Source organism: Furipterus horrens, unplaced genomic scaffold, assembly GCF_987537825.1.
Source record: "Furipterus horrens unplaced genomic scaffold, mFurHor1.1.pri manual_scaffold_11, whole genome shotgun sequence".
Lineage (NCBI taxonomy): Eukaryota > Metazoa > Chordata > Mammalia > Chiroptera > Furipteridae > Furipterus > Furipterus horrens.
The window spans coordinates 11,559,657-11,587,479 of NW_028327181.1; the positions used below are offsets into that span (position 1 = coordinate 11,559,657).

Consider the following 27,823-nt stretch of genomic DNA (forward strand, 5'->3'; position numbering starts at 1 on the left):
GGAGTGAAAACCCGGGAGTCACTGGAAGCGCAAGATGGCGACGGCAGCAGCACCGTCGGCTTCAGAACCGGAGGCCGAGCCCCAAGCGGGGCCCGAGGCCGAGGGCGAGGAGGATGAGGTTAAGGCGGCTAGGACCCGGAGGAAGGCGTTATCTCGGGCTGTGGCTGCGGCGGCGTACAAGACGATGGGGCCAGCGTGGGACCAGCAGGAGGAAGGCGTGAGCGAGAGTGATGGAGACGAGGAGTACCCCACGGCGTCCTCGGAGAGCTCCCCCGGCGAGTACGAGTGGGAGTACGACGAGGAGGAGGAGAAGAACCAGCTGGAGATCGAGCGACTGGAGGAGCAGGTGCGCCCGGGGCTGGGCAGCGGGCTTCTTCCTGCGGGTTCCCAGGCCCCGGCCCTCCGCCCCAGTCCCGAGCGGTCGTAAAGCCGCCAGGGCCTCCAACCCACTCTTACCCTGGGAGCTCCCGTCATGCGGGCGCTTACTGCTTGCCTAGGGCTTTGCAAGCGTTTTCCCACTGAAGCCTCGCAACGACCCAGAGAGGCAGGCGGTGGTGAATTCCCGTTTTCACGGGAGGACACGGAGGCTCTTCGTGCGGGGGGGGGGGGTGTCAGGCCTTGAACTTGGAACCGACTTCACAACTCCCACCCCTAACCACACCGTTAAACTACGCCTAGCAGCCGAAATAAAATCCTCTTTGTAGTGGGCTAGGACGCGCTATTAACCCCGAGGATGATCCTAGACGTGGAGAAGTGGAGATTTCAGCGTCTGGAGGCCGAGGCCCCAACTGTGGATGGCCCCCACCTGTGTGTGCCTGGGCGGGTTTCTTCGTTTCTCTGAGTTTCCGCTTCCTCGTCTGTAAATTGGGAGCAGTTCCTTCGCCATACAGTGGTCCCAACCGCAGATACAGCCCACTGTCTGTCACCTACCTAGTTGTCACGGGATCTCTAATCTGTTAATTCCTGTGTCGTCCAGGGTCCCAGCGGGACATGGTGGCACTTTCAAATTCGGGTAATTTGAGGAAGGGTTCAGGGACTGCCGAGTTTGTTAAAGGGGTGGGCAGGGAAATCGGGAGGGAAGGTTAGTATCCCAGGGCTAGTCTCTGCGGGACCTGTGGTCCCCTTAAGGCCTGGAGGGGTGAGGGGAGTGACCGGTTTCTCAAAATGTGTGACTAGGGCGCCTGAGAGCAGCCCAGACCTTTGGTCAAGGGGTGCCTTTCCTCTTGGGTTGGGGTGGGGGAAGCAGTATCGTGACCCACCCCTCCCTCTCTCCCAGCACCTGCCTCTGTTGGGCAGACCCTCCTGGAAGAAGGAGGCCCGGAGACCCCACCTGTGCGATTCCTACAGCAGGGCAGAGGAGAGGGTGCCGGCGGTTTGGAGGGGCAAACAGATTGAGCCCCTTTGTCATTTACAGCCGAGAAAACAGGTTCAGAGCAAAGGAGACGGTTTCTTCAGAGTTGCTCACCAGGGGGTTAGACTTTTCAAGGTTGTGGACCAAATGCTGTGCTGGATGTGAAATAGTCCGGGGATGTGAACTTGCCCACCAAGGTCACTCATCTGTGCTGGGTGTGAGATGCCTTATAGTGTCGCAGGGATGTTTTCGTTAAGTTGTGAAGCGGCGTGTCTGTCGGTACAGCTCAGCGACTTTCCACCGCTGTACAGCCGCTGTCTATTTGGTCAGGAGCACTGACCTCTTTTCCCTTGGACTGTCGTATAGAAAATGACATAAGCCAACACACAAATAGCTGTCCAGCGTGAGTGAATCAAAATTATACCTTCTTGGGGGGTCAGATTGGCAAAATATACTCGTGCGTTTTTGGTGCATCGTGGGGTTTTAGTGGTTTACGTGTGCCCTGAGATGCAAAAGGCTGAAAATCACCGGTATAGCTTGTCCAATTCTCACAGCTCAGTGTCAGAGGAGCTAGTTGGGGTGGGCAGGCGGTGGCCATTCCTGCTTTTTATAAATCAGGGTGCCCGTGCTCAGGAAGACTTTGTTCATTCGGCAAATGCACTGTAACATTGGGTGTCAGGCTGGCCGTGTCCCTGTCCTGGCGGAAATCTGTCCTTCAGACTGCTTGCCTTGGGCCTGTCAATGAGCCATTAAGCTCCCTTGGATCTTACTGTTCTGTGAGGCCGGAGATTTAGGATTATCTGTCCTGGTGGTGGGGGAAGCTTGGAAGCAGGGAGATGAAGTCCTAGGCGAGGGTACCCGGCCTTCTAGAGAGGAACGAGAGTCACGTGGAGGTCTCTGGGGCGCTGCAGTTAGGTGCCCGCCCTGCCGCAGGCTGCCGAGGGTGGGCCGGAGCTGGGGGTGCGCTCTGGCCAGCGATGGTGAGTTGAAGAGCGCGGGCTTGATCCTCTTTGTCCTGGGGTCTAGGAATGAATGTGTCCAAGCCTCCCCTCACCACATTTTAATCTCACGGCCTCTGGTTCCCACTATAACTGCTCTCGTGATGGAGCACAGTGTTTGTGCAGACTTAAGGGAACCCTGCACCCAAACTAATTTGAAAGCTTTTTTTTAAAAAAAGTAGACTTTATTGGGGTTGAAAGCTTTTTTAAGAAATTAAACTTTTCACTCTGAGATAATTAAAGATTACCCTGCAGTTTTAAGAAATACAGAGATCCTGTGCACCCTTTATTCAGTTTCCCCATTGGTAATCTTTTGTAAAACTATTGTATAATATTGAGTTGGCCAAAAAAGTCTATTTAGTTTTTTCTGTAAAATAAAGACACATTTTTCTCATTTTCACTAATAACTTCATTGATTTGGGTATTTGAAGTATGTTGGCTGTCTCCCGCTATTGGCTTCTAGAGGGTAGAGGCCAGGGGTGCTGCTAACCATTTTCCAGTGCATAAGACAGTCCTACAGCAAAGAATTATTTGGCCAAAATGTCTGCATTTGCAAACCCCTTTTGACATGTTCGATCAGTCACAGCACCTTCTCCGTATACTGCACAAATTTTTCTTTCTTTTTGCGTTTTAGTTCTTACCTTTCTTGAAATAATAAAGCATAATACACCAAAAATATTGTTTCTTCCATCTTCAGTATTAAAATGGCTGGACAGTAATTCACCAACTTTGATAAGTTTTTAAAAAATGCACGGTGATATGACAGCTGTCGCAGTACGATCTAACAAAATTGTTTCAAATGAAGTTAAAGACAGCTAAGCACTACTAGAACCATTGTATAGAAAAAACTAAACAAACTTTGGCCAACCCAGTCATAGCCCAGGGGTTGACTTTGTTGGAGTCAGTGCACAGATCAGTATCCTCACAAGGCCCCTTCCTGTTGCCCTTCATAGCTGCAGTTCCTGATCCCTGGCAATCACCAGTCTTTTCTCCATTTCTAGATTTTTATCATTTCAAGAATATTGTGTAAGTGGAATCGTACAATATATATCTTTGGGATTAGTCTTTTTCACTCGGCATAATTCCCTTGTGATTCATCCACGTGTGTGTGTGTGTGTGTGTGTGTGTGTGTTAGTTCCTTCTTCTGACTGAGTGGTAATCCGTGGTGTGGGTGCACCAGGGCCCGTGTGGTCGGTCGATCACCACCCAAGGACGTCTGGGTCGTTCCTGTCTAGCACTTTGAATTGCTGAAATGGGGGTTGAAGTCACCAGAATAATTGTGGTTGTGTCTCTTCTTTTGGCTCTATCAGTTTTTGCTTCACCCATTTTGAGGCTCTGCTGTTTGGTGCGTACACATTTAAGATTGTTTAGTCTTCCTGGTGGGTTGATTTCTTTTATCATTGTGTAACGTCCCTTTTCTTTTCTGAAAACTTTGTTTGCTCTTTATGTGTTAACCAGTGCGGCCACTTCTGCTGCTTTTCTATTGTTTGCATGGTGTATCTGTATCCATCCTTTTACTTGCAGCCCTCCTTCATCCTTGAATTTGAAGTGAGTTTCTCATAATCAGCATATAGTTGGGTTGTGTTTTTATGCACTCTTCTGGTCTCTGCCTTTTAATAAGTATATTTAGACTGTAGATATTTAAGGTAATTATTGGTAAGTATGTTAGGTCTAAAGTCCGGCATTTTATTATTTCTGTTCATTTCCTGTTTTGTTCTTCTGTTTTTCTTTTCTTGGCTTCCTGTGGGTTGTTGGAACATTTTTAAAGGATTCCCTCTTGATTTATTTATAGTGGTTTTTAGTGTATTGCTTTGCGTAGTTTCTTTTCCATTTATGCCCCTTTGTCATCCCTACTGTTAAATACCATTGTTTTGGGTATCAGTCTTAACACGTTTGCTGTCATGTACGCGTCAGAGAGCACCTGGGAGAAGGGTCCGGCCTTGTGGTTGCCACCCTCCTGCCGTTTCTGCTGTGCGTTCTAGCCGCTGCCCAGGTTTCTTTCATCACTTCCTTTCTGTTTGAAGGACAGAGTCTTTCAGTTCCCCTTTGTCTCAGGTGTACGATAGCTTTTAAGCACTTATTTAATTTGTTTTAAGTTTTAGTCTGAAAAGTTTCAAATATAAAAATCTTCATGTGCCTTTCACTCAGCTTCAGCAGAAATCAGTCTGTTGTCGTTCTTGTTTTTACCGATAGGAATCGTTTTCTTTTTTTCTCTTTTTGTTTAGTAAAAGAGCGGTCACCTATTTACCTTGAAGATGCTAAAGCATGCTACTAAATTATCTTTATCCCCACCTTATAGACGAGGAAATGGAAGCTTAGGAAAGTTAATAACTTGCCAAAGGTTACACTTGTCTTTATTTATTTGTTTCCTTAGAATCTTCCTTGTATTTCAGAGAGAGAGCCTGGTGTGTTCTGAAAGGAATTGTAACAGACTTGAGGGAACTTCATGGTTGTTATAAAAAACCTCTTTTGTTGATTTGTTTTTCTTTTTCCTGAGGGTAAATGTGTCATTTCCATTTCAGAGGCTCCCTCCGCACATTTGTTTGCGACAGACGTGCATTGTCACCATGGTGAGAAAGCTGAGTTATTTTGATGATGGCATTTTAAATTTCGACTTCTGTTTCTTTTCCTTTCAGCTTTCTATCAACGTCTACGACTATAACTGCCACGTGGACCTGATCCGGCTGCTCCGGCTGGAAGGGGAGCTCACCAAAGTGAGGATGGCCCGCCAGAAGATGAGCGAGATCTTCCCTCTGACTGAAGGTAGCCGCAGCGGGCAGGCTAGTACCGTGGGGGGGTTTGCTCTTATTTGGGATCCTCGACCTGCTGGGTGCTCGGTGCAGGCGTTAAGAATTAAATTCTGTGAACTGTGCCGGGTTGTGGAAGGATGGGTGGAACATTGGCGTGCTGGTGACTGGCAGTAAAATGTCTGCCTTCCGGACGCCCCTTGTGAGGGAGGTGGTAACGCGGGAGTGCTCCTGTCTTGTAGAGCTGTGGCTGGAGTGGCTGCATGACGAGATCAGCATGGCCCTGGACGGCCTGGACCGAGAGCACGTGTACGACCTCTTTGAGAAAGCCGTGAAGGATTACATGTGTAAGTTCCCTGGGGCTTGTTCTGGGGCCTCCCAGCCTCAGCCTCTGCTGTCGCGGGCTGTGTGGTGAGGTGCTGCTGCCCAGAAAAGAGAGCGTTAGTCTAGCAGTTAGGGACATTTGTGTTCAGTTACCATCATCATCGTCTGTGATTTTCAACCCAAGATACATGGCTTTAAAATACAGGCATATCTCAGTGTATTGCACTTGGCTTTATCACACTTCACAGATTCTGTGTGTGTGTGTGTCTGTGTTTTAAATAGAAATTGAAGGTTTGGGGCAACCCTGTGTTGAACAAGTCTGTTGGTGCCATTTTTTCCAACAGTCTCAGGTTAGCATTTTTTAACAATAAAGTATTTTTAAATTAAGGTATGTACTTTTTTTAGACAATGCTATTGCATACTTAATAGACTTTAGTATAATGTCAATGTAACTTTTGTATACACGGAACCAAAAACTTTAGGTGACTTGCTTTGCTTTGATAGTTGCTTTATTGCGGTGGTCTGGAACCAAACCTGCAGTATCTCTTGAGGTCTGCTCTACAAGTAAAAGAAGTGTTGGTAGCAAGTGGATGGATAAACTCACACCCAGCCTTTATCGGGCAGGAAAAATTTACATGCTATTTCCAGATGACTAAAGGTCACCTTTTACAGATCAAATTGGTTTTTTAGAATTTTGGACAGAATGCAATTAAAAAGTATTTAAAAACTTAAGAAAAACCTATTTTGAAATAATTTCATATTTGCAGGAAATTGCAAACAGCACAGAGAAGTCCGGTGTACATACTTTATCCAGTTTTCCCCAATGTCTTATCACAGTACAAAGTCAGAACTGGGAACTTGACGTTGGTACGACGTGTGCGTGTATCTCTGAAGCCTTAGCCCCGTGAGCCACCACTGCATTGGAGACACAGAAGCCCCCCTCCCCGCAGAGCTCGCCCTTGTCTCCTGGCGCCGACCTTTACCCGTGCCAGTGAAGTGTGGGTTCCTGACGCCCCTCTTAAGTCCCTTTACCCTCCCCTGTTGATTGTTCATTCTCTAAATGTTGTCTGTGTATGTGGGGGACCACATGAGACAATACTGTGGACACAGTGTTTTAAAGAGCATTAAAAAATTGCCCCCCTTTCATTAAACATCCTTCTGCCCCACGTGGTTTTCCCCACTCCCTGCTGTGGGCGTTCCCCCCGGGCGAAGCATCGCTGTTAGAGGAGAGATGGACCCGAGGGAGGGGATCCTTGTGCCGTTACCAGCCGAGGAGCATGTCCATTTTTTCCATTTTTTACTTTTTATAATTCAGGTGATGAATAGGTGTTTTGTGAATATAGAATTATTCTCAGTGTGCCTCTGTCCAGCTGCCGCCGCCTCTGGCCTCACGTGCCCGTGGCTCCCGAGCGTTCTGCTCGTCCTGTCACCCCTCTCTTGACGTCCCAGAGTCGTCATTGGCAGAACCAGTTCTTTTGCTCCGAGGATCTCGTGTACTTCCCCAGACTGTGATGCCCTTTGGCCCTTCCTGGTTTTGCATCATCCCTGCCGTCAGGCCTCCACGTCTCTGCGTGCTGGTGGCAGCCGGCCTTCCCTTCCACCCGCTGCTTTGGGGCTGCTGTGGGCCAGGAGCTGAGGACCCACGCTCCTTCGGTCATGTCGCATGAGGAGTTTGAACAGGAGCTATTTTCAGGAGCGTTGGTCTGTGGACATTGTGTCCCTTGTTGTGAATGTTCAGAAGCCACTTTGGCCTGCTTTTTAGCCTTTTTGGGTTCTTTTTAATTAATTAATTATTTTTTTCTACTCCTGCTTAGTTTTTAACTCTTTTTAGTTCTAAATATTTAAAAATGCCAAAGGTAGCCTTCCTTTTTTTCTCAGCATGGACTCAGTAGTAACTTCAGGCTGTCCAGGAGGTGGTAGGTGCGCAATGAGAGGCTATGGCCATGGCTCCTTGGCTCTTCAGAGATTTTGAAAATCCTGTGTCTTGGACGAGCCTCATGCAGAGGCTTCATGCCTGTTTTGGAGCCTGGGATCTAGTGACACATTCTTTTGTTTATCTCTGAGAGTCATTGTGGACTCTGCACCCTTGGGTTTCTGAGTTTAAAATACTGTTCGTAGTATTTGTCCCTCTCTAGATTATGTAAATGTTAGGAGGAGCCCTGGTGTAATCTATTGAAAATTATCTTCACTTAGCAGAGGAACCATCTCATAGACCACCTGTGAACTTGACTTACCCTCACTAAGACCTTCCCCTCCGAGAGCTAGCTTATTTCCATTTTTATTTTACAGTCCATCTGGCAGTTCTTTATTGGTGGGCGAAAACGGAGTAGCTAAAACTTTGGCTAAGTTCTTGAAATAAGCCTACTTCAGTGAAAAATCAAGTCTCAGGAAAACATAGTAAGCCTCAAATTGGCTTATATGTCTTTCTAGTATTTTTATTTTACCAAGTTAAAGTATAGGCTTCAAATTATTTTCAGATCTTTGAAAAGTATAGGCAAAATGGGTACAATAAGAACTGGTAGATTCATAAAGAGCTTAATTCTTTAGTCTGGTCTTAAAGCTGTGAGTGTATAAAACGTTTAACCCTTTTGAGTGCCAACGTCGCTGTGAGCAACGCTGACATTTTCCCGAAAGTGCCAGCGTAGCTCCCAGCGACTCTTCGATGGCTACGAATGTAAATAACAATGGGATAATTTTTATTTTATGTTTTGTTCTCTTTCTTTGTGCCTCAGGTTACATATTGATATAACTTTTTCTCATGTTGATCCAAATTTCAAATTATGCATGTCACTCAAAGGGTTAAAAACAGTGAAAGAAACCAGGCAACCAGGCCCTTTTTGTAGTTGTTAACATCATTAAAAATAGAGATTTAAAATACAGATTTCTAGTAATAGGATTGTTGCTTTTTTCTTTCACTTTGAAAAATTCTAGACTTTGAAATCTTTCTGAAGATTGACTCAGATTTGTAACTATTTCATTGAAATCTATTACTGGGTTCCTTCAGTTCTAATAAATAAGCTTGTAATCATGGTCTTTTTACATATTACCACCTGGTGTATTCAGTAAAATCGCAACAATTATACCAGATATGAACATTGCTTAGATATACCCTTTTCAGCCTCCAGTATTAGTATTGGTAAATTGGGATGCTTATTGATGATGCTCGTACCTTTTTGCTTGGACACCTTTTGTTATGCATCATTTTTGACATTTTGGTATTTCATATTCTGAAATAATAGAACCCTTATCATTTTTAGGTCCAAACATTTGGCTGGAGTATGGCCAGTACTCAGTCGGTGGGATTGGTCAGAAAGGTGGCCTTGAGAAAGTCCGCTCTGTGTTTGAAAGAGCCCTCTCATCTGTCGGTTTACATATAACGAAAGGACTGGCCATCTGGGAGGCTTACCGGGAGTTCGAAAGTGCGATTGTGGAAGCTGCCCGGGTGAGTGCCCTTTCCCCCCTGACCAGTGCTTGCCTTTGAGTACTTGGGGCTGGCTTTGTAGGTGCTCTTCGAAGAACCTGGTGAGTGTGCGGGCAGTGAAGTAAATGAAGTCATTAATCTGTGTGAACTAGGAAGAGTGCTTTTTTGACTATAAAGCATGTGACCCAGTCATTTGTTCCTGATATTTAAAGATACTACTGTTTTAGTTACTGGTTCCAGGATAAAGTACAAGAATAACTGTATCACTAGCCTCCTCTTCTCCCAAAAGCACAGTCAGCACTGACTGAGAGATTTGACCCCATCATAATTGCAGTTTTTTAGACTACAATTTAAGTATTTAACTGCCCCTCTGCACTGTTTGTGTGAGTGCACACTAAGTTGTTATTGATACGTGGTGAAGCCCTCTAATAGTTAGATCATTACTGTTAAACTAGCCCAGTCCCTTCTTGAATTACGTCCCTGTTGAAAAACCGGCAGCGGTGCCTCTGCCTTACCCCGACGGAGGCATCAGGTTGAGTCATTGGGCCAGCGGTGTGGCTTTCTCGTATCAGACATAACCCTGTATGGACTCTGTTCCCACACTCCCCTCCCCATTCCTGCACTCCTGGCTGCCGCACTTTTACTCCCGATATTCCTTCCACTGGGAGCCACTTTCCTTCTCTTGCTACTTCTGGAGAACCTGCTGACCCATCCCAGATGCCAGCCCCTCCCGGAGTCTTCCCTGGTTTCCTCCCTTCATGACAGCAACACTCTGCCTGCCCTGAAAACCAGCTGAAAGCAAGCCACGCTACTTTGATACTTGGGATACTTTGCCTATATATTCTGCTTCATTGTCATTTGGATACGTTTCTTATATTCCTTCTTGTTTTCTCATCATAAACAGTAGCAGAAATAACTTTTATTTTTGTACCCTTTGCAGAATTTGACACAATACCTCATGTTTAAGAGGTTATAAATGTTTTTTTTTTTTTAGTTTGAACTAATAGTGTGTTAACATTTTTTGAGGTAGGAAGAACCAAAGTTTGTCATTTACTATGAATATGAATTTGCTTCTTTAGCCCATGGCTGGCTTCCTTTCCCCTTTTGACTGGGAACAAACCTTTGATTCACAGCTGGAGAAAGTGCACAGTCTCTTCCGGCGACAGCTGGCGATCCCACTCTACGGTAAGAGAAACTGACGCGTCAAGAGCCAGCCCTTGGTGTTGGTTAAGTGCTTTGGGTATGTCATGTAATTACGCCTTTCCCAGCATCCTGCGAGGCAGGTGTAGCTGGCGTTCTTATTGTCACTGGGCAGTGTCACTGTGGACGAGGCCCTTGGCAAAAATGTATCTTGGATTGTTAGTGCTCAGGTGGGTTGTGAGGGTCAGAGGCAGGGTCCCAGTTGTTAGGGCATTGTTGGAGAGGTGGGGGGGGGTGGACTCTGAAAGGAGCAGGGAAACTGACCCACCCTGTCTTTTCTGGGGAAACTTGATTGAATCCTAGTTCCGTCCTGAGCTTTTTCTCTTCCACGACAGAGTGGGATTTTACACGGGCCTGTACCGTTCCTCTGGGGGGGCGATGTGGTTCAGGAGTGCTGTCAATAGGAAGTATTCATATCTGAATTTCTTGAGGGTTTGGTAAGGATTCTCCTTTTTGGGTGAATATATCTTGGCGAGCCAGATGTTTGGGGTCCTGGAGCTTGAGTATGAGCAGTGCCGGGAGGGTTTTTCAAAGCACGGGAGGCGGCGGGTGCTGCCACCTTGTGTGCTCCTCAGGCCCGCTGTGTACTGTGCCCTCAGAACCTCTGGGCAGCCTTACCTCTTACTTCAGTTTATTTGGATTTGATTTAACAAATTATAAAGTGTCTCTCCAGGCGAGTCCTTGGGTGACATGCAGGAAATGCTAGGATGGAGCTGGCTTGTAGGTTTCAGCTCACATACCAGTGGGAGGCAGCATAGTGTACTGAGTGGAGCGTGAACTCGAGCCGGACTGCCCGGGGTCAGAGCCGCCTTGCGCTGCGTTCCCTGTAGACAGTGGGCGTAAGCCCTAGTGCAGAACGGAGATCCCAGTAACACCCACCTCACAGACTTAGGAGGGTCAAGTGAGTTCATGGCTGTGATGGGTTAGAACCTAGGAAGTGCCAGGTAAGTGTTGTTAAAGCGTTACTATTAGTTTCATTAACTGACTTTTTAAAAAGATTTTATTTACTTTTAGAGAGGGGGGAGGGAGGGAGGAAGAGAGGGAGACAAACATCCGTCAGCTGCCTCTCCTACACCCCCAACCGGGGACCTGGCCTGCAACCCAGGCGTGTGCCCTGACTGGGAATCAAAGTGGCGACCTTTCAGTCCACAGAGCCACACCAGCCAGGGCTCACTAACTGATTGATTAATTAGTTGGTGGGACTGCCTGTGACAGGGCTTTGAGACAGAGTCTCAGACCAAGTCTGAGCTCAGTAGAAGGGTTCAGGATGAGATCAGTACGAGCTACTATGGCCACAGATGTGAGAGGGGTGAGTGGCACCCCTGTCTCATGGTTTAGGCTAATTTAGGATTGATAAGACCCAGTGGCAAGACCCATGGGGCTGAATCCATCTTTCAATAGATATGGAGGCGACATTTACAGAGTATGAAGAATGGTCGGAAGACCCGATACCCGAGTCGGTAATTCAGAACTATAACAAAGCACTACAGCAGTTGGAGAAATACAAACCCTATGAAGAGGCACTGGTAAGTGTTGGCTGCTTTTGCAGTAAACTTCTCTATAAACTTTTCCCTAATCGATAGTTGCAAGTAAAACAATGTCTTTAAAACTTGTTTTATTGTGAAATATAGAGTGTGTAAGTGTGTACTGCAGTTGACATACTAATAATAAAGTGAACGTCCATGTACCCACCACCCAGGTTAAGAAATAGAGCATTGCCAGTACCTTAGACGCCTCCCATGTGCCCCTCCGATTGCCTCCTCTTCCCTCTCCCGAGAGGTAATCACCTTCCTGACTTTTGTGATGCTCACTCCCTTGCTTTTCTTTATAGTTTTACAGCCTATGAACGTATCCTTGATTAATATATTGTTTAATTTTGCTTGTTTTTCAACTTGTATATACTGGAATCATGCTGTCTATATTTTTTCAACATGTTTTGGGGTTTCTCTCATTGATAAGTATAGTTAGAGTCCATTTGCTTTGCTCTAAAGTTGTATATAAACAATTGATCCATGTTCTTAGTTGGGTGGTTTCCAGGGCTGTGCTCAGAGCAGCAGTGTTGCTTTGGCCGTTACACGAGTGTCTCGGTGCACGTGGAAAACATGCTCAAGTATGTACCTAGGAGTGGGACTGTTCTCCGGGTTATCTGTGCACACTCCTACCAGCGTATCTGAGATTTCTCGTTGCTTTTGCTCGCCTTGCGTATTGACATACTTAAATTCAGCCAGTCTGTTGAGTCTGAAACTGGTGTTTTAATTTGCATTTCCCTGATCACTAAGGAAATTGAGCATCTTTTCACATCTATTGGCCATTCAGATTTTCTTTTTTTGGTGAAGTGCCTGTTGAAGAAGCTCTTGACACATTTTCCTTTTGGTTTATCTTTTATTTCTAATTGATTTGTGGGAGTCCTGGAACTTCTTCCTTTCGGTCATGTGTACTGCAAAGTATTCCCTCCGAGTTTGTGGTTTGTCTTCTCACTTTTAAAAATGGCATCTTTCATGACCGTCTTTATTTTAATCTGCTTGGATTTAGCATTCTTTTCCTTATGGTTTGTGCTTTTGTTATGCTTAAGAAGCCTCTCCATCCTCCAGAGTCGCAAATACACTTCACTCTATTCTGAAAGTGTGTATTTTTGTGTTTCATGTTCAGGCCTCTGTTTGCAGTTGGTTTTCATGTAGGGTATGAGGCAGGGTTCAGTTTCATTCTTCCATGTGGAGAACAGTTGTCAGCACTGATTCTGGTAACTCCATCCTCCCCTCACTCTTACGCAGACCCACCTCTGTCCGAGGCTGGCTGTCTGCTTACGAGGGGCTCTCCTTCTGGCCTCTTATGCCGCCTCCACTGGTTTCTGTTACATTGTTGTAATGATGATGATCTTACCTGTTTTGTTCTTAGGAAGCGTGAGTCCCTTCCTTTTGGTTCCTCTTCAAGAGCGTCTTGGCTTTCTTTAGCTCTTAGTACTTTCATTGAGTTTCGAATCAGCTTTCTATTTTAAAAAAGAACTTGATTTTTTTTTTTTTTTAATTGGAATTGCATTGAATCTGTAGATAAATTTGGGGAAGAATTTACACCTTTTTAATGTCAAGTCTCCCAATCTATGAACATGGTATAGGCCTGTACTATTTAAAATAGACCCTGGCCGGATAGTTCAGTTGGTTGGAACATCGTTCCATGTGCCAAGGTTGGAGGTTTGATCCCCTGTCAGGGCACATACAAGAATCAACCACTGAATGCATGAATAGGTGGAGCAGCAAATCGATGTCTGTCTGTCTCTCTCGCTTTCTCTTCTCCCTTCCCTCTTTCCACTCCCTCCCTTCCTCTTTCTCAAAATCAATAAATGATATTTATACTAAAGGAAAATGAAATAAAAAAGACCTTGTCTTTCTATAAAGTGTTTTAAATATATAGATTCTCTTGGTGTGTTGAACACATTTTTAGGTGTATTTCTACGTGATATTTGATGCTATTGAAATGGCATCTTTTTAAAGATTTTCTAGTTGTTCCTGGTATATAATATGTAATTTGTTTTTTATATTTTTAACAATCAAACTTGCTAGATTCTTACTAATATTAATAACATGGATTCTTTTGGATTTTCTGTCTTAATTAATTTGTAAGTGGCATTCTTTTTTCTTACTTGGTCTTAGAGTACTTTAAAAAAAAGAAGATCTTATTTATTTTTAGAGGGAGGGGAAGGAAGGGGAAAGGGAGGAAGAGAAAAGAAACATCGATGTGTGGTTGCCTCTTGGGTGCCCCCAACTGGGGACCTGACCTGCAACCCAGGCCTGTGCCCTGACTGGGAATCGAACTGGCGACCTTTTGGTTTGCAGGCCTGCACTCAGTCCACTGAGCCACACCAGCCAGAGCTTAGAATACTTTTAACTTCATTTAACATGCCTCAGGCTTAAGTTGCTTGTTATCTCATATTTCTTGCCCTTTTGTTTGATCCACAGGCATTATTGTTAATATTGTGTTATACGGTTCAGCTTGTTTATACTTATTACATGTATGTCCTGCCTTCTTTGCGGGTCCTGGAGCTTTCCTCTGGAAATACTTTTCTTTTGCTTGAGGTCCATCCTGTAGTCTTCCACACTGGACATTTGCTAAGTAACAGATTTTTCACTTTTTGTTTGTTTGAAAAGGTTTTACTTACTTTGTTGCTCTCCCCAAAAGTTAAATTTCTTAGGGTATAGAAATCTAGACCGACAGCTGTATTTCTCAGCAATTAAATATATTTTCCTGTCTTCTGGCTTCTGTTGGTGTTGAGAAGTCAGCTAATTCTTGTTTCTTTGAAGGTAACCCGTATTCTTTCTCTGGCCAATTTTACTATTTCATTGGTTTGGTTTGATGTCCTGCAATTTCATTACAGTATGTCCAGGTGTGGATATCTTTGTATTTGTCCTGCTTGTGGTTTGTTGGGCTTCTTGGCTTTGTTTTTGGTCTCTCTCATGCACAATGAGTAAGATCATGTTGAGAGCCAGGCTACCTCCAGTTTGAATTTTAGCTCTCCCCCTTAGTAGCTCTCTGAGTTTGGGCTAGCACTTAGCCTCCTTGTGTTGCATTTGCCTTGAATGTGAGATGGAGATAGTTGTGTTACTGCCTCATAGGATTGTTGGGAAGATTCAAGGCTTAATATGTCTTAAGCCAGCAAAAGCTTCCCCTTCACTTAGCTTAAACACCTTCACTTAGATTTTGTCTTTAGTATTTCTTGTGTCTGTACCAGTTTGTTGATGATTTTCAAGATGTTTTGTGTATTTAATCCAACAGTTTTAGTTGTTTTCAATGGCACTGTCTGTTTGAATTTGTCATATTACTAGGAACTGAGGCTCTAAGGCATGACCTTTCTGTGTTCAGAACACATGTGCTCTCGCTGTCCTGAATGTGCTCCCTTCCTTTTTTACATGTGAATGATTTATTTGTATGTAATTATATTTCACAAAGCCTCATTAATGACATCCTCAGCCAGTTTAGTTTTGTTTTGACTGTCAGCAGAGTGTGGCTGAAAAGAAAAGTTGAATCAGAGGATTTTGTCTAAAAAGGCTTTTGATCGTACGTCTTTGGATCAGTAAGCATTCAGCAGAGCCTCTTCATCGTCTGCTTGTGCCTGCGCTCTGGCAGGAGCTGGTATCTGGCCTGAGAAACCCGCACTCGCACGAGGCACCGCATTACCCCAGTGCAGTTGTATTCTCTCCACTCGCTAGGCCACGGAAGTAACTTCTCTTTTGGAAGGATGTTCGCATTGGTCATTGGTGCTTGTCTTTCATTCAGGTCCTGATTGATGGTAGATGTAAATTCCCTGTAGTGTAGGGATGGATTTAGAGAAGGGTTTAAGGAGCCTTTGTAGCTGTTGCTGTGAAGAGGCACTTTGGACTCTCTCTCTGCCCCTCAAATTGTAGAGCTTGGGGAACAGAGGGCCTGAGAGTGGGGACTGGCTGTTCTTGTCCTGGTGTTGAGTGTGAAGATGTGTCTTGCTTCCTGACAGTATCAAGCAGCTCATTGCCGCTTTGTTGCCTTTCTCTTTCATCCCAGTTGGAAGCAGAGGCACCCAGGCTGGCCGAGTACCAAGCATACATCGATTTTGAGATGAAAATGGGAGACCCTGCCCGCATTCAGTTGATCTTTGAGCGCGCCCTGGTCGAGAACTGCCTTGTCCCGGACTTGTGGATCCGTTACAGTCAGTACCTAGTAAGATAACTGTTCTGATTTCGTTTACTTTTTACCAGTGTGGGATCTACTTAAAATCCGTAAGAGCACCCCTCCTCTCCGCTTGTCCTCCTTTTTCCTTCACCCTCCTTTTTGTCAACTCAGGAAGTTCTAGTGTTTTAAGTTATTTTAAACTGACCAGTAACTTAAAAAAAATTACATAGTCTCACTATTGAGGACTTTATAGCAGAGTGAATGTTTTCTTCTAACCTTTTATTATGGCAAACTGATCATATAAATGTAGACAGATGAGAAAAATGAAACCTCATGTGCCCATCACCCAGCTTCCGCAGTTACCTAACGGCACTAATGTAGTTTCATTCATACCCTTACCTACTTTCCCCGTTTGAATTAAACCCAGAAGTTATATTTCCTTGGTAAATATTTCAATATGTATATATAAAAGATCTGAATCAGGATCCATACATCAGTGTTGGCTGATGCCCTTTAGGCTATTTTAATCTGTAGGCTCCTGTCTCCACCTCTCTTCTCCCTCACTCCCCCTTGTGATTTCTTTGTTGAAGAAACCAGCCACAGGAAACATTTCTAAAGAAATTTCTTTTGTCAGTTGGCTGGGCTGGAAGTGTCTCGTGGACGGGGAAGTCTTAACCATAGATTTTACCACCTGACCCTGTAATTCTGTATCACAGGATCGGCAGCTGAAAGTAAAGGACCTGGTTTTATCCGTGCACAGCCGTGCTGTTAGAAACTGCCCTTGGACCGTTGCACTGTGGGGTCGGTACCTCTTGGCCATGGAGAGACACGGAGTCGATCATCCCGTAATTTCTGGTGCGCGTGTTTCTGTGGGCTCTAAGGGGGAGATACACTGACTGTAGTTTTGGCTTCTTAACAAAATGCTGATATTTGTTGTGATCTTCTGGGGTCTTTTATCCAAACTTACTTGGCCTGGAACTCTTACTGCCTTTTCTAGAACAGTTTGTGCGTTGCCGTGGTAGCTTTTCTTTTGAACATTTCATTCTGGCTCTTTTCACTTGTTTGCATCTTACTAATTACATTAAAGCATACAGTATTTTACAGTCAGTAGCGGTCTTTGTAATCATTTTGATGACTTCATATTGATTTCTTTTTGAATTCGCTACAAACACTGTCTTTTTCTTCAACTCCAGCAACCTTCGAAAAAGCTTTAAGTGCGGGCTTCATTCAGGCCACTGATTACGTGGAGATCTGGCAAGCGTACCTCGACTACCTGAGGAGAAGGGTTGATTTCAAACAAGGTATTTAAGTTCATGTGCTTTGTGTCAGAACTGTACTTTTTCTTAACATAGCTTCTGGGAAGATGTCCTCGTTGCCCAGCTACATTGTGATTGGGCAAGAGTTGTAGACCAGCCATTGGTAACTCCCCCCCCACCCCGCCCCCCAAATTTTAGTTATTTAAGTCTTTAACAAGTCATGCAGTGGATTTTAAAGGAAGGAAGTACAGTAGTCCCTCGCTATATTGCGGTTCACTTATCGCGGCCTCATTGTATCATGGGATTTAAAAAAATATTATATTTAATTATTTATCGCGGATTTTTCGCTATATCGCGGGATTTTGCGGTACTGTATACGTATGTTGTTAAAGTTACGTAGGTTTAAGAGTGTAGAATAAATGTAAGGTTCCTGCTTTGCGGGAGGGTCTGGAACGTAATACCCGCGATAAGTGAGGAATACTGTAATGGTCCTTATGTTTTATGCTGGCTCTTGCTAGCTTCTTAGGTCTTATTTTGTATTTCTCTCTTTTTCTCCCTTCTGTATACTTGGAATAGCTCTCTAAATATGACTGCTGTGTTTCTATTAAATCTTCGAACCTTTGCAGGATCCCTCTTCCTTTCTCCTTTCACCCCTCAAAAAGAATAGCAGCCAGACCCCTGTCTAACTCATTCTTGTGTGCTCATGCACATGACCTTCAGCCATTGCACTGGCTGGGGGAGGCCCATACATGGTGCCCTGTGCGTCACTTTGCCACAGCACTGCTGTGTTGCGCTCTGCTCCAGTGTCTCTGTCTCACTCTGTGACGAGGACAGGAGCTGGCAATTTTATTTGTGTCAATCAGCATGATGCCAGGTGCCTAACAGGCCCCAGTGAGTTTCAATTTAGGATTAAAAAAAAAAAACACATGGCATGTGGTTTCATAGAGCCAAACCTCTTGCATTTTCTCCCAGACTCCAGCAAAGAGCTGGAAGAGCTGAGGTCCGCATTTGCTCGCGCCCTGGAGTATCTGAAACAGGAGGTGGAAGAACGTAAGTGTGGCTCCGGCCTGCTCTTTGTCCAGTTGTATTTCCTGCTTTTGGCTGATGTGCCTTTTCAAGCAAAGGCTTTTTGCCTCTAAATTACTTTCAAATTTGACTAATTCTATTTTTAAAGGTTTCAACGAGAGTGGGGATCCAAGCTGCATGATCATGCAGAACTGGGCCAGGATTGAGGTACATGTTTTTTGAGAAACTCGTTGGTTTCATCCACCTTTGAAGGACCTTTGTCAAATAGTGCGGCTGAAGTTGAGTCAGAACCCAGCTGATGGTCTGGGCTCTGTGGGGACTCATGTTATTTACCTGGCCGGATGCACATTTGTTTCCATCTTAGTGAAAACATTAGCGCCCAGGTAGGAGGTGTGCAGCGGGTGTCTCCACGCCAGGCGTTCGCGCGTGTAGTGCTGCTCCCCCTGCGCAGAGCATGTCAGGGCTGTACTGTTCGCCAGGCACAGGGCTGGGAGCTGGAGTAGGGAGGTCGATGTGGCCCCTGCACCAGGACGACTTCAGTCTACTGTGGACAACGGACGATGTGACAGATGATGACAGGATGTAAAGAGTTGAATGTTGTTACTGGACCAGGGACCCCAAGGGGAGTAGGGTGTGGGGCCTGCCCTCGATCAGCTCATGGAAATGTGCAGTTCTAAGTGTTTTGTTCTCCGAGGGGAAGTCAGGTCAAAGAAATGTTTATCGGGTGCTTTCTGGATGGGCTGTTGGTGTCGTAATCATTTTAAAGATGCAGCAGCTGAGGCTCAGGGAGCTTAAGCAACTTGCTCTTGTCACTGAGTGAGTGGCGGAGCTGGCGTTTGCTTGTAGATCAGGCTTACTCTCTACACCGCCTCTCAGATTAAACACTTGGAGTTAAGTTCCATAGCAAACAAAACAACGAGCCAACAGCACACCAGGTGACGAGCCAGCACTGTTAGCGCACACAGGCTCCCCTCTTTGTTCTAAACCCGGAGGCATCCTGAGGCTGTCACTGCAGAAAGGCCGAAGCTCCGGGGCCGGGCTTGTTACCGTGGAGGGTGGCCTAGGGGACGCCCAGTATGTTTTGTAATGGGTGTTGGTGTCCTAAGGCTCAGGGGCTTTTCTAACTGACCCTTCTAATGCATCTTAGGCTCGGCTGTGTAATAATATGCAGAAAGCTCGGGAGCTCTGGGATAGCATCATGACCAGAGGAAACGCCAAGTATGCCAACATGTGGCTTGAGTATTACAACCTGGAGAGGTAACGACCTGGGCCTTCTCTGTCCTCTTTCCTGAGTGGGCGGGGCTGGAGACTCAGGCCTCGTCTTCTGTGCCTGGGCTGTTAGCTGTTGAGTTTCTTTTGATTTTTTTTTTGGAGGGGGAGGGTTTGTTTTGATATTTTGGACATGAATGTTCTCTTTGATTTTCGGGGGAGCTATTTATTTTTTATTATATTTGCTTTGTTTGTAAAAGCATAAAATACTGGAAAGCACAGAGGGAAAAAACCTAAATTATCTACAGTCATTGACCCAGATGTAACCACCATTAATTGTTCAGATATAGTTTTTGAGACTTTTTCATACTTAAATGTTTAGAAAATTAAAATTACAGTGCCTCTGTAATTAACCTCTAACATTACTGTAAGTAAATAAGTCATGCCCAGTAATATTGATAACGTGGGGAAGACATAAAGAATATGGCCAGCTTTTTTATTCAGTGTATCTTGAACATAAAAGTGAACATTCCCTATAATTCTACCCCCAGAGGTGGCACTACTAAAGCTTGCTGAATATTCCTCTTGGTGAGCAATTCTCCAACTTTTTGGTCTCAGAACCCCTTGGAATGCCTAAAATTTGAGGGGATGCCCCCTCCCAAAACTTTTGTTTTTATAAATTATCTAGGATACTTACCTATTAGAAAGCGAAAGTGGTGTTCCATGAAAAAATTAGTTTAGTTTGCACCTGCAACAATGACAGTATTTTCTTGGCAACAACCATTGTACTTGGAATGTGGAAGAAGTGCTTTATGGGTAGTGCTGGGAGCTAGTGGCTCCTGGTGGCTGGACTTCCGCTCCTGTGGCACTGACCTGTGGGAAGACTGCCCCGCCCCTTGTGTGCCTTCTGCTTCGTGTCCCGGAGGCAGCACCTGTCTGCTTTCTGCCGTAGGGCCCACGGCGACACCCAGCACTGCAGGAAGGCTCTGCACCGGGCCGTGCAGTGCACCAGTGACTACCCAGAACACGTCTGCGAAGTGCTGCTCACCATGGAGAGGACGGAAGGTGGGGACGCGCGGCACTCTGCCTCTGGCTCGGGGTCTGTGGGGACAGACTGTTTCCGGCTGCAGCGCCTCGAGGGGTGCTCCCTGTGCAGTCGGTTCCTCTCAGATTCTCCAGCTCCAGGGGGAGCCACCGTTGCACAGTTCTAGCGTGGGTGCTCAGGGTGCTCTGTGCAGGGCCGTCCTGTGCGCCGTAGAGTCTTCAGCAGCATCCGTGGCCCCTCTGTACCCACTAGATGCCAGTAGCACCCCTCTCTGCCCCCAGTTAGGACAACCAAACGTGACTCCGGGTGTTGGTGAACGTTCCTGGGGCCTGGTCGCTCCAGCCTCTGCTCGAGCACGTCCCACACGCCAGGGGAGCGCGGAGGCAGACGGCGACCTGTGTGCTCACCGGCCCAGCTTCAGAGCCTCAGCATTGTTTCCAGTGGGAAAAGAGTGAAATTACCCGTGGGCGTTGGTCTGGATTTGGGGTGGGACCCCCTCAGAACTTGAGATAAAACACCCAAACAACAAGTGGCGAAACACCCAAACATTTGTCATTTGAGACACTCTTCAGATTTCTTAAAAGCCTTGATATTGGGTTGGTCAAAGCGTTCGTTTTTTTCCGTAAGACGGCTCTAGTAGCGCTTACTTGCCTTTAATTTTAACTTCGTTCGAAACAGTTTTGTTAGATTGTATTGTGACAGCTGTCATATCAGCATGCATTACAAAAACCAAAATTGGTGAATTTTTGTGTGGCTATTTTAATATTGAAGATGAAAGAAAATATGCAACATTCTTGGCACATTATGCTTTATTTCAAGAAAGGTAAAAACGCAACTGAAACATAAAGAATATCTGTGCTGTGTATGGAGAAGGTGCTGTGACTGATCACACGGGCCAGAAGTGGTTTGGGAAGTTTCATGCTGGAGAGTCCTTGTTGATGCTCCACGGTCGGGTAGACCAGGTGAAATTGATAGCAGTCAAATTGGGACATTAATTGAGAGCAATCGGTGTTATACCACGCGGGGGATAGCTGACATGCTCAAAATACTTAAATCAACAAAGTTGCTTGTGAAAATGAGAACTGTTACTTTTATTTTATGGAAAAACTAAACGGACGTTTTGGCTGATCCAGTATAAATGCCCTACACCTCTTGTGCTAGGATGGTTTCATAGTCTTTGCCTGAGCGCCCGCGGTTAGCCTCATTCTGGGTTTTAAATCTAAAAGAGAAGGGGCATTGTAAACGCACCTGGAAGGGCTGTAGGGATTCTAAAATTTCAGGCCTGTGTAATGAAATCAACTTAAAATGGGGACCTAACTCTCCAGCTCTCATTGTCTGGTGGGAGAGATGTCCTCTGGAGTGTGGGGATATTAAGAAAATTGTATGTTATTATGTCCTTTAAAAACCCCAAAAGTGAAAGTTTGCTTCTCTTTCTGTCAAGGCACTTTGGAAGATTGGGATACAGCTGTTCAGAAAACCGAGACTCGATTGGCTCGTGTTAATGAGCAGAGACTTAAGGTAATGAGGCTGTTTATCTGAAGTCTTGGGAACTTCTGGTTGCTTTTTAACTGTGTTTGGGATGATTATTTTTTGTCAAAACCTTGAGGTCTTTCTAAATTGTGTCTTTTCCTTATTATTTATTAGGAAATACTTGAACCAATATTTAAACCAGTCTTGTATTATTTTTTAGAACAGCTTAAAAACATTAGCCCCAACACTGAGTACTTTTTTATGTAGTAGGGGAATTGTGGCCTTAAAATTTTACTAGACTAGATGAGAAAAATAATAAAAAGGAGCCTCACTTAGCCTCGTCATTGGAATACGAACACCCCCAAATTAATTAGGGCCCTGGTTTCATAGATCATTTTCTTTCTCTGGGTGAGTAATCACTGGGTTATTGTGAGACACACTGGAGGTTCCCGAGGCAGGCCCGGAGGAGCCTGAGAAGCCACCCTCCTCGCTTTTTCATGATCCCGTCCTGCCACGTGGGTGGTGAATTCCCACTCCCTGTCCCCTTTCATCTCTCTTCTATCACAAGTCCGTAGACTTATGTCCTGTATCCAGTGATGCACCGCATGCCCCATTTTGCAGGCTGCAGAGAAGGAAGCTGCTCTTGCCCGCCAGGAAGAGGAGCAGGCTGAGCACCGGAAGAGGGCCCGGGCCGAGAAGAAAGCGCTGAAAAAGCGGAAAAAGACCGGAGGCGCAGACAAGCGCAAGGCAGACGAGGATGATGAGAAGGAGTGGGGCGACGACGAGGAAGGTAAAGTGTTCCAGACATTTTATTCTGGGACACCTCAGCCTTCTAGAGAAGTAGTAAAAACCAACACAAAGACTTTTTTTCTTGAACCCTTTGAGAGCATCATCGTTCCTGTCCCTGCCTGCCTCTGCCCCGTGCCAGGGACTGCCGTGCACAGAGGCCTGGGCTCTACTCCCTCCCTGCATGAGAGAGTTCATGGGGAAATGATGTGTGCGCTCGGCATTTGGGGGAGGACTGAGTGACAGGCACATGAGTGGCTGTCAAGTGAAAAAAGCCAGATAGGGAGCTGGTGTTGGCAAATCACAAGGCACAAAACAGCCTGGCCTTTTCTGTGAGCAGCAGTAACGGGGGTTGGGCCGTGATGCAGGCTGGGGCAGCTGGCGGGGCCCTGCTCAGGGATGCTTACTGACTTTAGAGAGAGCGGAAGAGAGGGAGGCAGACAGAGGGAGAGAAACATCAATGTGAGAGAGAAACATAGATCAGCTGCCCCCCTGTATGCGCCCTGACTGGAGACCAAATCCGCAACCCAGATATGTACCCTGACTGAGAATTGAACCCGTGACCTTTTGGTTTACGGGACGATGCTCCAAGCAACTGAGCCCACTCAGGGATGCTCTTCAATGTAGCATGCGGCGGTTAGATGTCATCAGGAAGAGGCAGGGAATTGATGGAAGGGTCTGGAAGTGGGGGGCCAGTGCCGCTTGGGTGTCAGTACTCTCCCTTTGGAGACAGTGGGGAGAGTGGGTTGGAGTAGCAGGTTGTTCAGCTCTCCTGAGGGACACGAGACCATAGAGGAAGTTTTTAGGAACGATAGACCTTTTGTAGAGCTTTCCCAGGCATGGTCCACATGTGAAGCACGTGCTTCAGAGTCACCTAAGGTGCTTGTTTAAATGCAGGTCCCCAAGCTCATCCTACCCCTTGGCGACCTGGGCTTTTTAGGAGAGGGGCCTTGGAATTTGACGGCTGAACTTTTAGACTCCCTGACCTTTTACATAATTAAGAGTAGACAAGTGAGGACTTACCACATATACTTGACTTAGCCCACTTACTCAAATGTGATCAGCGTTGAGACACTAATGGAAAAGCTCGTGAGCCTAGAAAGACTTGGCAGGTGTTACGCGTGCAGGTGTGCAGAGAGGCGTGAGTGCTGATCACATGCAGCTGTTGCAGGCCAGCTGTTTGTGGTGGGAAGAGCGTGTACATGACCAGCTCAGGGAAGAGAAGAAACAAGTGTGTAATCCTTGCTGCTTTTGTCCCAACACCCTACAGAGCAGCCTTCTAAACGCAGAAGGGTTGAGAACAGCGTTCCTCCAGCTGGAGAAGCAGACCTAGAAGTGGAGACAGGACTTTTTGGGAGAAGTGCACCCATAGATGTTGCCCCCCCTTCAAAGCAGAAGGAGAGGGCGGCCGCCCTTAAGAAGGAGGTGCCCAAGGTGCCCCACGACAGCAGCAAGGACAGCATCACCGTCTTTGTCAGCAACCTGCCCTACAGCATGCAAGAGCCGGACGTGAAGCTCCGGCCGCTCTTTGAGGCCTGTGGGGAGGTGGCTGAGATCCGGCCCATCTTCAGCAACCGGGGTGACTTCCGAGGCTACTGCTACGTGGAGTTTAAAGAGGAGAAATCGGTCCTGCAGGCTCTGGAGTTGGACCGGAAGAATGTAGACGGGAGGCCCATGTTCGTTTCCCCCTGTGTGGATAAGAGCAAAAATCCTGATTTTAAGGTATGTTTGTGGAAAAAAGAATGCCTTTCATGAAGGGTTGTTAGAAACAGACGGAACACTTTTTGGTGTGTGAAGCAATATTTAAAGTATACACAGAACACCTATACTCCATTAAGGACTAAGCTTTCACATTGATTGGGGTCTGTTCTGAGCTGGTTAACTGAGGTCTGACTCGCGGCTTGGTCACTTGGAGCTCGCATTAGCTGATAAGTGATCATAAAATGAGTTATAATAATGGTGGCTGTCCATTGAGTGCTTAGGAGTGACAAGGGACTGTGCTAAATGTTTTATGTATTAACGTTACTTCATGGGATCCTCACCCGAACTCTGAGAATAGCTACTTCCATTCTTGCCATTTTGCAGAGGAGGAAGCCAGGGTGACCTAGTTAACAGTTCTGGCCCCCAGCGTCGGCTCCGGTCTGCCCGGCTGGGACGTGGACTTGCGGACAGGCCGCTGGGCTGGGCTGGGCTGGGCTGGGCTGGGCCCCGAGTCATTGGCTTTTGCCACCCGCCTTCCTGTAGGTGTTCAGGTACAGCACTTCCCTGGAGAAGCACAAGCTGTTCATCTCGGGTCTGCCTTTCTCCTGCACTAAAGAGGAACTTGAAGAGCTCTGCAAGGCTCACGGCACCGTGAAGGACATCAGGCTGGTTACCAACCGGGCCGGCAAACCAAAGGTCGGTGTCCGAGTGGACGGGCAGCACTCAGCCTTCCGAGGCTCTGCGAACCTGTCCCCGTGTCTGTTCACGGATTATTTGGTTCTAGAGTGGACTCCTGCTTTGTCTGCTAAGAAACAAATGATAGGTATACTAGACTTACTTGTATTTGGAGTCAGATTAATCTGTTTGTAGCTAATTGTATGAAGAAGAATAAGACATTTAAAAAAAAACCAAAACCAACCTGCTGTGAATTAGCAGGGGAGCACAGCGCAGAGCCCAGACTGGGGCCTTGAGGTGCCGGGCTGTCCCCAGCAGCTCCTCCTTCCTGCCCGGATGTCTCCTCTTCACTAGGCCTCCAGCCATCGCCTCGGGTCCCTCCGCTGAGCTCCCTGTTACGTCCGCCCCTCTAGCCCCTTCTCAGTCTCATGTGACATCTTTGCGCCACATGTGGACTAGTGTTGTTTAAGCATGAGTTTGGATTCCCTTTCTTCCCCCCTTCCCTTACCCAGGTTAATTGAGAATTAAAGGGTATGAACTAGGGGGTGACAAAAGCAGACGTCACTGCACGCCGTGGCTGCTCCCCAGTGTCCAGGCACCTCAGCCGTTTGCTGGGTTTATACTGGCCTGTCTGCCCCTCTTTGCTAGAGCAAGCACAAGAGGTACTGAGGTTATGTCAGTTACAGAAACGTGGAGGGAAGAGTAGGGCAGGGAAGGAAACCTGGAGACAGAGGATGGCGGTGGTGGGGAAGGTCACCTGTTGATGGGGTACCTGCCCTGCCCTGGCCCCCCATCCCGAGGGAGGGAGTAGCGTCCTGGCTCAGCAGCACCTGACCTGGCTCGGCCTCTTTCAGGGCCTGGCCTATGTGGAGTATGAAAACGAATCCCAGGCATCGCAGGCTGTCATGAAGATGGATGGCATGACTATCAAAGAGAACGTCATCAAAGTGGCCATCAGCAACCCCCCTCAGAGGAAAGGTCCGGAGAAACCAGAAGCAAGGAAAGGACCAGGTGGCCCCGCGGTGCCGCGGCAGATCTATGGAGCGTAAGTGTTTGCAGCTGGCCAGTGCAGACCTTGTCCTGGTCAGCTCCGGGATGCGTTGGTTTCCAGTAGGTGCAGTGCGTGAGGCCAGAACGCCAGGGCCTGCTGTCCGGAGCGTGTCCCTGACGAGGGCAGGCCCACACATGGACCCGTTCTGGGGTTTGCCAGTTCACACTTGTGATTTATTTCAGGCCACGGTTTTCTCTTTCTGATCGTTGTCAGGTCCCCTCTGCGAGTTGAATCCTTATGTTTCAACAAGGCCCGACAGCCATGCTCGCCAGGGTAATCTACAGCTCTAGTTATCATCGTATAAAAGCTATTTTTTCCCCTGATGGGGTGACAGCAAAATTGCCAGGTGATTTGGTGAGGTGTGACAGGTTACAGCCGTTTCCATCTGCCCATAGGTGACTTACACTGCAGAGGTCTGGTCCTGGCCAAAACTGGGAAAAGGCCAAATTAGTTAATGTGATGTTTTTACCTGCTCATCAATCAGGGAAACCTAGGCTTTGTCTTATCCTTGTAGTTTTTTTTCCGCCTTTGAAATTAAGAGTGAGTTAAGGCTCTCCTGGCTTATTTTCACAAACCAGGCTCATGAATTGTTGCATTGAAAGGCTACAGTCAGTGTTTGCTCTTCCAGGCGGGGGAAGGGAAGGACCCAGCTTTCTCTGCTGCCGCGCGCCCTGCAACGCCCAAGCACCGCGGTGGCTCAGGCCGAGAACGGCCCCGCCCCAAAGCCGGCGGCCACCACCGCAGAGGCTGCGGAGGCCCCCAAGATGTCCAATGCTGACTTCGCCAAGTTGCTCCTGAGAAAGTGAGCGGGACTCTGAGAAGGGAAATGCCTTACTTCGCGCTGGCCAGCAGGACCGCCAGCGCCTCCGCTGCACCGTGGGTATGGACGGGCCCGGGGCAGCGCCTGCGCCCACGCCGTCTCCTCTGGTTTAGGCAGAAAGGGAAAAGGGTCCCAGGGAAGAGGCTCCAAGTGTTCCCTCATATTGAGGGTGACAGGAGCAAAGCAGTCACTCCACAGGTGGGCGCAGGGTGTGGTCTCAGCTATTTTTTTGTCTTTAAGAGTGAAAAACAGAAGTGCAACTTGGACACTGTTTTGAGACAGACTTGTCCAAATGTTTTTGGCCGACTCTGACCCCCGTTTATAAGACACTTCTGCTATACTCTGCATAGTACATGTGCCCCTCACTCTTAATTCTTAAAAGACAAAATGGCAGATGCTAGTAATTCACCGGAATGGCCTATTTTAGTAAGGGGGTGGGGACAGGGGGCGTCACATAAAACATATTTGATGGATTTTGTTCAAGGAGGCGGTGCGTTTTTATATTTGTATTTGTAAATGACATGTCAACCCATGTTTTATGTTTTCTAAGAGCAGGACATTTGTGACGTTTCTTTTATAGAGGAATTCTGTGTGCCCTCTGCTGTGGACCATTTTCTTTGCCTAGTGAGTAGTGGACTGTGTTCTTTGTCTAAATATTGAGTTTTAGCCTTTTGGTTTTGTTTTAAGTACCATGTCAAGTGCAAACTTTAATTTTCCTTATTTAGGTTTGTTTATTAAACCGAAGTTCTCTTAAAAACCCCTTGTGGAATGGTACTTAGCTGTGCATTCAAATATGTATGTTTTGAAATGGGTGTACCTTGCTTTACCTAACGTGTAAATAGAACTTTTGTAAGTCAAATCTCATGGTCGCTTTGATTTAAATCTTTTCAGCTGTGATGTGTCTTCAGCTTTAAACTTCAGTTTATGGCATTTCAGCACTTTAGCTTTTATGCGTTTTTACCTGTGTGCTTTTTATCAAATATTTACCGCTTTGAAAGTGACATTGCCAGCTCAGTAGGGGAAATGTACTTTATGAAGGCACCGTGGGGGAAAACCCGGGAACCGTCATATGTGATGGAAATCAACACAGCTGTTTTTTTTTTAAT

At 46.5% G+C, this 27,823-nt stretch overlaps 1 protein-coding gene across 1 annotated transcript; it reads left to right on the plus strand.

Moving 5' to 3' along the window:
* Positions 1-27,576, plus strand: SART3 (spliceosome associated factor 3, U4/U6 recycling protein). The gene is made up of 19 exons (XM_090290776.1): positions 1-346; positions 4,986-5,112; positions 5,339-5,443; positions 8,678-8,862; positions 9,975-10,026; positions 11,443-11,567; positions 15,571-15,726; positions 16,395-16,533; positions 16,872-16,979; positions 17,907-17,984; positions 18,109-18,167; positions 19,108-19,217; positions 20,122-20,234; positions 21,656-21,732; positions 22,306-22,474; positions 23,741-24,192; positions 24,715-24,867; positions 25,701-25,891; positions 26,526-27,576. Exons 1-19 carry the CDS (start codon positions 35-37, stop codon positions 26,701-26,703), a joined length of 2,889 nt encoding a protein of 962 aa, XP_090146902.1. The 5' UTR covers positions 1-34; the 3' UTR covers positions 26,704-27,576.
* The last annotated feature ends 247 nt before the right edge of the window (positions 27,577-27,823 follow it).